The sequence below is a fragment of the Periplaneta americana genome, chromosome 11 (assembly GCF_040183065.1).
Source record: "Periplaneta americana isolate PAMFEO1 chromosome 11, P.americana_PAMFEO1_priV1, whole genome shotgun sequence".
NCBI lineage: Eukaryota > Metazoa > Arthropoda > Insecta > Blattodea > Blattidae > Periplaneta > Periplaneta americana.
In genome coordinates, this window is record NC_091127.1 from 4,123,044 (window position 1) to 4,135,218 (window position 12,175).

The 12,175-nt window shown below is 42.3% G+C and overlaps 1 protein-coding gene across 13 annotated transcripts in view; it reads right to left on the reverse strand.

Annotated features, from left to right (window-relative positions):
• Positions 1-12,175, reverse strand: part of LOC138708728 (mucin-17-like) — a 462,883-nt gene that overhangs the window by 277,616 nt on the left and 173,092 nt on the right. For 12 of the 13 annotated variants that reach the window (XR_011334762.1, XR_011334760.1, XR_011334761.1 and 9 more), the window contains exon 4: positions 692-10,931. Coding sequence is in view for 10 of the 13 variants with exons in the window: in XM_069838845.1 (XP_069694946.1) it covers positions 692-10,931 (10,240 nt within the window). In the remaining 3 variants the exon portion in view is untranslated. The remainder of the gene's footprint in view (positions 1-691; positions 10,932-12,175) is intronic. The other variant, XM_069838843.1, reaches the window with a different exon arrangement.

Genomic DNA, 12,175 nt, shown 5'->3' on the forward strand with positions numbered 1-12,175 from the left:
TTTTATTAAAATCCAAACTGAACTTACTATATCCTAACTTAGTACTTTTCTATGCAATTTTTTTTTTATTAAAATCCAAACTGAACTTACTATATCCTAACTTAGTACTTTTCTATGCATTTTTTTTATTAAAATCCAAACTAAACTTACTATATCCTAACTTGGAACCGAATGGTATTGCACGTATATTTCTTTTATCTAAAATACGTCGATTTTATATTCCTTTTCTGACGAAGTTTGTAATCAAATCTGTATACAGTTTGTATAGACTACAGGGTGCTGTCCCAGGTTTTGAACCCTCAAACTTTTAGCTTCTAGTTCTCGAAGAGTACGCGAGTCTCCTAGTTCAAGCTTATTTAGTCCTAAACCACAGTTATATATATCGAAAGTCACATTTCCTACCTGCTTCATAAGACAGCATCACATCATCGCTCAAAATTGTATTTTTTTTTTTCTCTAGAAAGAATAAGTCTCAGTCCCAAATGTTGGTAATATTATGACTCGCTTTTTATAAGGAAAAAGAAACATTATGAATGTTGCCTTTGCCGAATTACGGACTCCCCTGTATATACAAGAGGACTTTCTGAAACATCATATTATATGCAAACATTTTTATTAATGATGAAAATTATATTTTATATTTGAAGTTCCCTTCCTATAACTATTCAGAGTAAAATCTTAGTCAACTCACCATTCTTTCCAGTAATTCGAGATCAAAGAGTTCTTCAATGTTGGTCTCGTCACCCTTCTTGTCAGGAGAAGTTGGTGTTTTGGGCACATCTCCGCTAAGGCGTCGCTGAAGAGTGGAGCCGACTGAGGATCCTGTACGCCGTAAATTCACTCCGAACCGACCGCTGCCACGAACAGTGCTCGTCTCCACTGGCTTGGGCTCATCTTTAGGATATCGATTGGTTACAGATTTGGGTGAATCCTTGGGAATGGAATTCTTCCTCTGCGATGTGGGCTTTACGTCTGCCCGAGTTGGAGAAGTTCTCTTCGGACTTGTTTCCCGACCGGTGGGAGATCTATCTTGAGGACGTCTGTCGCCAGGGGAAGATTGTTTTCTGATTGGTGATACGTCTTTTGGGGTTGAAAACTTTCTCGCGGGTGAAGTTTCTCTTGGTTTTTCGGCACTGGGATGCGATTCATGTCTTGTAGGTGACCTTTCTTTAGGAGATGAAACTTTTGTTGTTGGAGTCTCTCCCTTTGGATACGAATCCCTTCTTGAAGGTGTTACGTCCTTCGGAGATGAATATTTTCTTGACGGAGATGTCTCTCTTGGGGATTCTCCTCTGGGATATGAATCTTTTCTTGAAGGTGTTACGTCCTTCGGCGAAGAATATTTTCTTGACGGAGATGTCTCTCTTGGGGATTCTCCTCTGGGATATGAATCTTTTCTTGAAGGTGTTACGTCCTTCGGCGAAGAATATTTTCTTGACGGAGATGTCTCTCTTGGGGATTCTCCTCTGGGATATGAATCTTTTCTTGAAGGTGTTACGTCCTTAGGCGATGAATATTTTCTTGACGGAGATGTCTCTCTTGGGGATTCTCCTCTGGGATATGAATCTTTTCTTGAAGGTGTTACGTCCTTAGGCGATGAATATTTTCTTGACGGAGATGTCTCTCTTGGGGATTCTCCTCTGGGATATGAATCTTTTCTTGAAGGTGTTACGTCCTTAGGCGATGAATATTTTCTTGACGGAGATGTCTCTCTTGGGGATTCTCCTCTGGGATATGAATCTTTTCTTGAAGGTGTTACGTCCTTAGGCGATGAATATTTTCTTGAAGGGGACGTATCACTTGGATAATCTCTGTTAGGATATGAATCCTTTCTTACAGGTGACGTATCTTTAGGAGAAGAGTATTTTCTTGTAGGGGAGCTTTCTTGTGTTCCTACAGGATGCCCTGGAAATTTATCTTTTGGAGTACTAAACTTTCTAGTAGGAGACGTTCCACGCGGTCTGCTATCATCTGCAGGTCTAGAGTCCTTTCTGGTTGGACCAAATTCTCCTGGACGATCTGATTTCATAACCGGCGATGTTCGCGAAGGACTGGATTCACGTTTAGGATAGGTATCATTTCTTGTTGGTGAAAGTTTTCTCGGTTCAGTTCCAGTAATTTGTTTTACTGGAGAATCATTTATTGTTGTTGGGCCTTTTCTTGCAGGGGAGATATCATCTTTAGAAGGCCGTCTTTTCGAATAGGTATCCGTTGAGAACTCCGGAGTTTCTCCACTTCTAGGATGGGAGTCCTTCCTCACTGTAGTTGGCCGTTCTTTGTTTTGATCAGGTTCTGGTCTAGAAAGAATGATTTCCGTTGTGGACTTTTTCTTTGTGAACGTATCAGAAGAATATTCCTTTGTGACTGATACATCATTTCTTTGAGTGGTTTCATCATCAGACGGATATCTGTCGGGGTAACCAGATGTTTTAGATTCACAGGGCCTGTCAAAATATTCGGGCTTCATTGATGGAGTTACCTTTTGGCCCAAACGTCTGGCTTCAAACACTGAAGGTCTGTTTAAAATATCTTTCTGTCGTAGTATCTCTCTTTGAGTAGTTGTATCCTTAGTGAATGTCTGAATAAAGTTGTCCTCCGGGAAATCTTCACGTTTTGGGTGTCTGTTATTATCATCATCATTTGGTTCATTTCTTGTTGGTGATGTATCATATGATGGTTTCCTTTTCGGATATGTATCAGTGGAATATTCCTGAGGTTGTTCTTTTCTGGGAAGAGAATCGCTCCTTATAGGATGTGAATCGTTACGCTCGGGTAATTCATCATGTGATGGTTTCCTCTTTGGATGAGAGGCTGGAGTAGGTTCTTGAGGTAACGTTTTCTTGGTAGGGCATGTAGTGCCCAAACGTCTTGCTTCAAACACTGAAGGTCTATTTAAAATATCTTTCTGTCGCAATATCTCTCTTTGAGTAGTTGTATCCTTAGTGAATGTCTGAATAAAGTTGTCCTCCGGGAAATCTTCACGTCTTGGGTGTCTCTTATCATCGGTTGGTTCATTTCTTGTTGGTGATGTATCATATGATGGTTTCCTTTTGGGATATGTATCAGTGGAATATTCCTGAGGTTGTTCTTTCCTGGGAAGAGAATCGCTCCTTACAGGATGTGAATCGTTACGCTCGGGTAATTCATCATGTGATGGTTTTCTTCTTGGATGAGAGATTGAAGTAAGTTCTTGAGGTAACGTTTTCTTGGTAGGGCTTGTATCTTTGTGAGGGGATGTTTCTCTCGGTGTTTTGTCCGTAGATCCACGACGCTTAAGTGTGGATGTATCATATTTATTGGGTACATTCTGTGGTTGAATTGTGCTTGGCTTGGAGTCAGGAGCGCTAACAGTAACAGATTTAGGCTTCGTGTATGTATCGTAATTTTTATTCCGATCTGTAACAGTCGATATTTTACTACGAGGATACGTATCAGTAGGGGTAATTTTATCTTCTGGTTGAATTGTAGCAGGTTCGTCATAGTCTCGGTGATCAGGACGTTCGGGAGAGGGTGATGCATGGCGCTTATATGTTGTTCCTGCTGATGGTATTTGTTCTGTATCGTCGTCAAATGGAACTCTGTAGTCATCTCTGGGATGCATATTGTCAGGCTTCCTACCATATTCATCATATTCGGGATATTCATTATCGGGAGCGTTCTCCTCATCCAAAGGAAGCGTCTTTTGACTGTCTGGATGTTCAATGTCCGGTTTTTCACTTTCTGGGGCAGGAGATGGAGATTCTCGAGGTGTAGTACGCCGTGCTTCAAATATGCTCAGTAGTTCTTTTTGTCTCTCAGTATCTTTTTGTGTGGTGGTTTGTGTATGAGCTATTGTTTCGAACATAGCTCTAGCCCGGCGCACAGAACTTGGACTACCTGTAGGTTTTGGAGTACTGTCTTGTGGCCGTGATGGTTCAGTTGGCTGAGATACTGAACGAGCAGCATTTCTGGTGGTTTCCAAAAAGCGAGTTACTCTGTCAGCTACACTAACAGATTTTAAGGCTTCATCTGCGTCTGATTCTTCATCCAAATCTGTAACTTGTTCTGCACGAGGGACAGAATATTTTGGTTTTTCCTTCGGCTGGGAATACTCAACTGGTTCTTTAGGTTTATTCTTTGTGTCATCATCCGTATATTCATCAAATGACTCGGGATATACTACAGGCTTTTGAAATACAGTTGGTTTCGGTCGGCGGATGTCATCGTCATCTTCAGGCTCACTTATTCTGTCAGCATATCGTGGTTTACTTCCATCATCTGTTGTGCGTCTAGGAGAATCAGGAGAAGACTCACGGGACGATTTAAGAGGTTGTATAACAATACCAGGAACGTCCTGGCTAGGAGATAGAAGTTTGTGCTCTAACGTCGTAACTGAAGTCACCTTAGAAGCGTATTGTTGTTCTTCCGCTCTCCTAAGTTCTTTCAACTCTCTTAGGTATGTCTCATCCGGTTCGTCGTCTGTATATATTAGTGGAGTCTCCTTCTCTTCTTCGGTCTCTACATCTGGGACCTCTTGTTCGTCTTCTGACGATGAAGTGTGAGATTTCTCAGAAACGCCATTCAGTACTTTCTTCTTTGTAAGTTTGCTAGTTTTCTTTGATTCTATCGTTTGATTTGTGACACCGTTTATTTTCCTGCTTGTAGTTTTAACAGTAGGTTTGAGCTTATCTTTTCTATTTGGTTCATCAGGTTTCATTTTCTTTTGAATTGGCTTCACCTGAGGCGCTGGCAGCTTCGTTGATCGTGTACTCGTCGTTCGCACGGTAGTTGTTGTGACGTGTTGTCTCGCAGCCGACGTATTCCTTGTAACAGTTGTCTTATCGTTCACTCGTGTAATCGTCACTTCCGGTTTAGAAGTCTGACGTCTTGGCTGAACTCCACTTGGAGAAGGAGTCTGTCTTCTTATCACATTCCTGTCACTACTGGAACGTGTAACTCTTGTATCTGTAGTGATTACATTTCGTGGCCCATTTCTCGGTTGTCCCGTGTTAATGGTTCGTGGGGAACGAGGTTCTTGTTTCTGATTTGGCTTCTGAGGCTCTACTCTACCAGCAGGCTTCTTGTTAACCTTAGTAATGACAGTGACATTTCTCCCGTATTTAGTCGTAGCAGACACAGTGGTATTTGTAATCGGCTTCCTTCTAGGAGATTCTTCTCTTGGTATTTTTGTATGTGGAGAACATCTAATAATGTCTACTCCTTTTTGAGGTTTACTTTGAGTTGGTCTCGATCGTGATGGTGACATTGCTGGGGAATCGTCTTCCACCAGAAACTCTTCTGGAGGTGTCTCTTCTTGTAACTCTTCAACGTCATATTCATCACTATAGTAATCCTCACGGTACGTGTTTTGAGTTGTATCCTTCGATGTGGTTCTTTTGTTTGAAGTAATTGATATGACCATTTCGGCGGCATTATTTGTGATAGCTGTCAGGGATACAGGCATGTTCTCATTTTCGTCATCAAAAACAGTCAAATCACCTTCTTGTGACAACTGAGGAACGTAAACTTCCGTACGTTTACGTATTGTATTGTCATGACCTTCTAACATTTGTGTCGTAGATTCCATAGTAGTGACATCTGCTGTCTTAACTGTTTCAGGACTAGAAACAGTTGATGATCGGTCTGTAGAACGTTCATCATCTATTTCTTCCTGTTTATGCGGTTTTGGTTCTTTCTGCACGGGGTGATGTCTAGAAGGTGTAAGTTTTGTTGTTGCTACATATCGAGTGGATGGACGTTCTTGACTTGGATGTCTGTCAGAAGGACGGTCCGGCTGCTTAGTAATCCTACGAGGTTGGGTACTTTCGTCTGGTTTCTTCGGAGTTCTAACAAATGCAGATTTATTTGACGTAGTATCTGCTACTGTTCTTGTTATCTTAACCACGTATTTTGGACTTGAAGGAGAATGAGTTGGTCGAGCTGGAGATTGATGAACTCTTGCTGGTGATTGACCGGTTCGTGTTCCGGGTTGACCTGGCCTAGCAGGTGACTGACTGGGCCTTGCTGGAGATTGGTGTGGTCTCGATATTTGAGATGGTCTCATGGGTGACTGGCTAAGTCTCGAACCCGGTTGTGTCGGTTTGGTAGTCGACTGAGTTGGTCTTGCTGGTGATTGACTTAGTCGATCTCGTACGCAGCTGCTTGGGATTTTAGAGCGTTTATCCACAATTGTAGTATTTTGTGGTAATTTCGAGGAAGGTTTTGTCCCTGAAGGAATATTTTTAACAGGAGTCTTATGTCTGTCGGGGCTAGGCGATGGCGATCGACCCGGACTTCTAGAAAATTGATTTGGCCGTTCAGGACTCAAAGAAGGAGAACGTCCGGAGTCAGGACTTGAATCTTTACGAGTTTTCGGAGTGGTTCTTGATCTTTCTGGAGATATTCTGTCAGGACTTGAATAGGGGGAAGGACTTCTTTCCGAGTGAGTTCGGGGTGCTTTTCCAGTACTAGGAGTTCGATGTCTCTCAGTTTGTTCATTAGTACTTTTAGTCTTTTCTGTGGACCTGGTAGGAGAGGAAATTTTACTATCTGGCTTTCTAACTGTTGGTTTCTGTGGTACTACCGGGGCAGATTTTGGTATTCCAGATACTCTATTAGATGGAGATGTTTGCTTTGTTGGTGATGTTTCTGTTGTTTTCTGAGGTCTTCTAGGAGACTCCCTTTCGGGACTGGAATCAGGATATTGAGATGGTTTCTGTGGTCTGCTTTTCTGGGGAACACTCTTTTTCTTGTCACGTGGTAATCTACTTTCGTCGGGTGCTGTATAATTCAACGTAATTTCAGTTGTAGATGTAACTGGTTTGTCTGACGGTCTTTCTGGGCTGGAAGAACATGGCGAAATACTGGGTGATTTAGGCTGTGTGAACGGTTCATTACTATTTTCCTGATCTACAGGGCCCTTCGTTTTTGGTTCTTTAAGTGATTGAGGAGCATACTTATCATCTTCGATGTCACTAAGCGGACTCTCTTCGTTCGGTTTTTCTTCAGGATAGAGTGGGCGATCATAATCCTTTTCTAGACCATCTTTTTCCTTTATGATTGGTTTCAAAGGCCCAGGTTTTTCCTTCGTTGGTGAAACAAATGTGTTTTTATCATTTGGTTGGAATTCATTGTCTTCAGATGCTGGCGATGTGTTGGGTCGTTCTGGAGATTTCTTCAGAGTAGTATCTTTCGATGATATAGGTTTTGAAGGTTTGATTGGTTCTCTTTCTGTAGTAAGCTCTGTTGTTCTTTCAATTTCTGTACGTTCATATGTTGTTTCTTTTTCATTCGTAACGTGTTTTGGCTGATCATCTCCAGGGAATTGCTTTATCGGCTTCGTAGGTGATTTAGTTTCATTAAAAGGTTTCAATGGTGTTGATTTCTGGGGATGAGTGAAATCGAGTGTTGAAGGGCGGACTTCAGGGCTAGTTCTAAAGCATTTGATAGGCTTAAAATTTTCTCTTTCAGGGCTAGTATCAGGCGAGTCCTTCGTAGTGTCTGGAATATTCTTTACAGGGGATGTGTGTTTTGGCACTTTATCTGTTTGCTTTCTGGGATATAGTTCATTGACCAAAGAACCTTCAGAGCTGTATTCTGGTGATTTGTCTCTAGGCAACTTATCTAAGACAGATTTCGGCGACTCCGTTTGGGAAGTTGGAGAACTGCTAGCTGAAGATTTTCTCTTGACAGTAGTATCGCTGGTTTTTCGACTAGATGGTTGCTGTTTTTTGTCTGTTCCATCTGGTTTAGTTTTATTTGGTGTTGATCTATCTGTTATGGGCTGGACGTTTTCTCCTTTGGAAGTCTTTTTCACTGGACTCTTGACAGTTGTAGGGGTTGAATCTTTTCGCTTTACTGTCTTCGTTACAGTTTTGTCTTCGCTTAATTTTCTGTTGGAAACAGTAGTTGTCGTATCATTAGTTGTCCTGTGATGACTAGATGTGACCGAGGAAATAGATTTTTTTCTGTCAGGGATTTCAGCTGTGGGAATGTCTTCATTAGGCTTGTTTTCACCTTCGTCGTGACATTCTGTAGAAGGTTTACTTTCTGTTGGTACATCATCTGTCCTTGGCCTCTTCGTGGTTAAGTTTGACGGGATGGTTTTTACGTCTTCACTAATTGTATATGGTTTCACGTCGAATGTGTCAATCTGATCGACAGAGATGACCGTTATGTTATAGTTTGTTACATTATCTTTCAGAGTTTCGTCTGTTGTCCTCTTTGTAATATCTTCAGTGCCATCACTAGGTGCATTCTTCCGCACATCAGAGTCGCTATCAGAATCAACACTTGAGCGAGACGATCCTCGGGACCGTGGTCTGCTCTGTCGCTCTGTGCGCGGGGACGTTTCATTGTCAACTCGCGTAGGGCTCGTGTGAGGAGATGCGCCTGGTGTAGATGATCGTTTCTTCGTTGTTGCTCGAGACAGACCCGATGACAGTTTTCTCTTCTCTTTAGTCGTAGTTGACTTGACATGTGAGTCAGTGGCGGAAGTAATTGTAGAAGTGTATGTTTTAGTTGAGTCTGAAGTTTTCCTTGGCGAATAAGTAATTACATTGTCACGTGGCTTATCGCCAGAGCTGACTCTTCTCTCTGGCAAGCGGTTAAACTTGTCTGGTTGAGACTTATCAAGGGAAGTTCTTGTTGGAGAGGTTCTTTCTGGAGAAGTTCTTGTTGGAGAGGTTCTTCCTGGGGAAGTTCTTGTTGGAGAGGTTCTTTCTGGAGAAGTTCTTGTTGGAGAGGTTCTTTCTGGGAAAGTTCTTGTTGGAGAGGTCCTTGTAGGAGAGGCTCTTGATGGAGAAGTTTCTGTTGGAGAAGTTCTTGTTGGAGATGTTCTTGTCGGGGAAGTTCTTGTTGGGGATGTTCTTGTCGGGGAAGTTCTTACTGGAGATGACCTTTCTCCGTGTGTTGGTCTTGGGCTAGATCTTACAGGAGACTTTTCAGACTTCGTTGTTTTCTCTGGACTTGATCTCGAAGTCGAGCGCCTGTCTGTGCTTGGCAACTTTGTTGTTTTTTCAGGACTTGTCCTAGTTGGCGAGTATCGATCAGAGGAAGGATACTTGCTTGTTTTCTCAGGACTAGTTCGTACGGGAGTTGTCCCATTGAACTGATTTGTTGTCTTTTCCGGAGAAACTCTGCTGGGCGAGATTCTGTTTCCTGGAGTCTTCTCTGGACTAGATCTGCCTGTGGATGTTTTTCTTGTAGTTTTCTCTGGACTAGCCCTTGTTGGAGATGTTCTATTTTTTGTGGTCTTTTCTGGACTTGTCCTGCCAGTAGCAAGAGTATTATCCAGACTGGTTCTGTTGCGATAATTTCTAGAAGGTGATTTGCAGAAACGATCAGGACTTGAACGATCAAGACTTGTCTTGGAGGAGGACCGAGTGGATGAAGGTGGAGTTGCGCGTTCTGGAGAAGCCCGCAGAGATGTAGCAAAAGCATGGTGTGTTGGACTTACGTCTACACTTATTCTCTTGTTTGTGTATGATTGTTGGTATGTGGTTACATATTGACCTGTAGTGTCGGTTCCATCCTTTGTAATTGTTGTTTCATGAGTAGTTGGCTGTGTAGGTGTACTTCTATTTGGCCCTTCAGTGACAGGACTTACTGTCTCGCTTGTTGGTTTCTTATCATCCGGCTTGGTACTTTTTACAGAAGTTTTTCTATCAGTAGTGACAACATTGCTTGTGTCATTCTCATTGGTGCGAGTTACAGCCGTGTTGGTTCGCTCTTGTTCTATCAGCATGCTGCTTTCGTTTGTGGTAGAATGTTTCTTGTCTTGAGGTGTACGGCCCGAGCGAAATACGAACTCGTCTGTGGAATTGTCCACCGTGCGATTCTTATCCGTGTTTGATGTTGACGATACAACGGTCCAGCTACTTGTGTCACGGGCATCTCCTGGACTGACGGGCGTAGAGTCAGCTGTTGTGTTCTGTGTGGACAGGAACGAATCCAACTTGTGCAACTCGCTCATAATGTTCTGCTCTACTACTTTGGAGCTGCTAGTGGAAGTTTCTACTTTACTATCTTTAGCAAGGTTGCTGTTATTAATCGTAATATCGACCGTGATTGTGTCTCTAGATTTTGGGGCTTTATCGGTCGTTGGACTTGTCTTTTCAGTTGTTTGACATGTAATTCCATCGACTGTGCTTTTAGTTGTCTTTCCTACCAACTCTCCAGTGTGGGAACGTTGAGTCACGCGATGTTTATTGCTCTGATTACCGGTAACCTGACTTGAGTTGACAACATCTGAATTTGATGAAGAGAATGTCTTAGATTCTTTTACATCAACGTTAGTATCTTCATAACCGGAAGTAGTAACTGATTCCAGTTGATTCTTCACTGTAGATGATGATGACTCGCTTTGCTCATATTTCTGGCTGCTACTTGCACTGTAGGAAGACGATGAAGAAGACACCCATTTTCCTGAATACGAAGAAGATCCACCCACCGTGATGGCGCCAACGTCGTCTGCGTTCCTAGTTGTAACACAATTGCCACTCGTATCCATTTCGATAGCAATTCCACTTCTCGGAATGCGTGATGTTTTTTCTGAAGAACTCACTTGACTTGCAGTGGTGAAACCATCGTGTTCAGAGTCTCCCGCCAAGTTACGGTGCTCAGTTTTGCTAGAGGAGTGCACTATCATGTCCCCTCCGTCTTTCATGGTACCTGTTGTTTCGTAAGCTCCCGAAGAGGACTCCTGAACTACCTTCCAATATCCTCCACCGCCTCCAGTACTTGAACTAGAGCTGTCTGCCTTTGAAGTCATCGCGTTTCTCTCTTGGCGTTGGTGGAACTCTCGTGTCGGGGACTCCGAGTCTCGAATCTCCTTGCTCTTGAGCGTCAGGAACCCTTCGTCCGCAAGGGAGTCGGCGTGTGTCATGCTGTAACCGCCCCCGGAGCTGCTGGTCGTGTATGACGAACTCTTACTTATGATCTGGGAGCTGCTGCTGAAATAAACACAAGCCACAGTTACTTCAACGAGTTCATACCCAATGTCACATGTAAACGCTAAAAATGTTTTTCGAAAATCGAAAAAAAAAAAAAAAAAAATTGAAAAATTGAAAGAGAATTGGGAGGACAATTTTAAAAGGTACGCAAAACGCGTCCTTGCAAGGGGTTGGGGACTGTACAAAACTAAATATGTGAGCTCCAAGCCTGTTGGCCACTAGTCTCACTCCGTGTTACGCTGCTCCAATGAAGGAGCTCTAGAAAATTTTGAAGGGGAAGCCGAAATTGGAAATAACCTCTTAGGTACCACATACGCGAGGGGGACTGAGATTTGATCAAGTGATCACGGAACGGGAAGAGGAAGAACTGGCTGGTGTTTGCCGTTAGGATGGCAAGACGCTGTCATCTGTTGTTCGATGACAAAGCATGTGAAGGCCGTCGGAAGAAGCGCCGTGAAATCTAAATCTGCAATTTGAGAGGTCCCTGTCCTTTCAAATTGCGACTAATTGAGTGACCTCGTATATTTAATAGACAATTTATAGGTTCTGAACTAGGGCATACGTCGTTTGTAATAAAGGGGAATATATATGGGGAAGGGCATATAGGTCCGTGGCCCATTTCTTATAGGGCTCATCCCGACATTTGTCTTACGCCTGAGGAAAACCACGGAATACCTTGGGCAGGATGAGTTGTCTCATATAAGAGACTAGCCAATTTGGCTATTATGTATTTGGCTATTAAGTTTTTCCACTCCCACTGCCGTAATATGCTGTTATTTCCTTTGGAAGTAAATGAATTTTACCATGATACTGTGGTTGCTACTGACGACGGGACGTAAGTCACATTACTTCCCTAGGAAAGTAAGTGAAAATACGTTTCGTTGAATAGTCGCATAGCAACAAACAAAAGAATACTCAAAACTCAACGACTCTCCCAACAGTTCTGATATTAAATCATATAAAATGATTAAATATATTTTTATTACGTAAAATGTGGGCGTAAAAAAATATTATATGCAGTTCGTAGGTTAAGTAGAATTTGCTAGTCTACAACTACTTAATTGGGCGCATCTCGTCCTAGACTAGTAAAAAGTACTTATCTCTCGTAAGACATAAATAACTATTACTACCTTCATTTCTAACATACGAGTTATTGATATAATTCATCAATTTAATATATTTTATGTAAATAAAGTGAAAATAACTTTAACGAAAAACAAATCGTCCCTGACAGATAGTTTTCT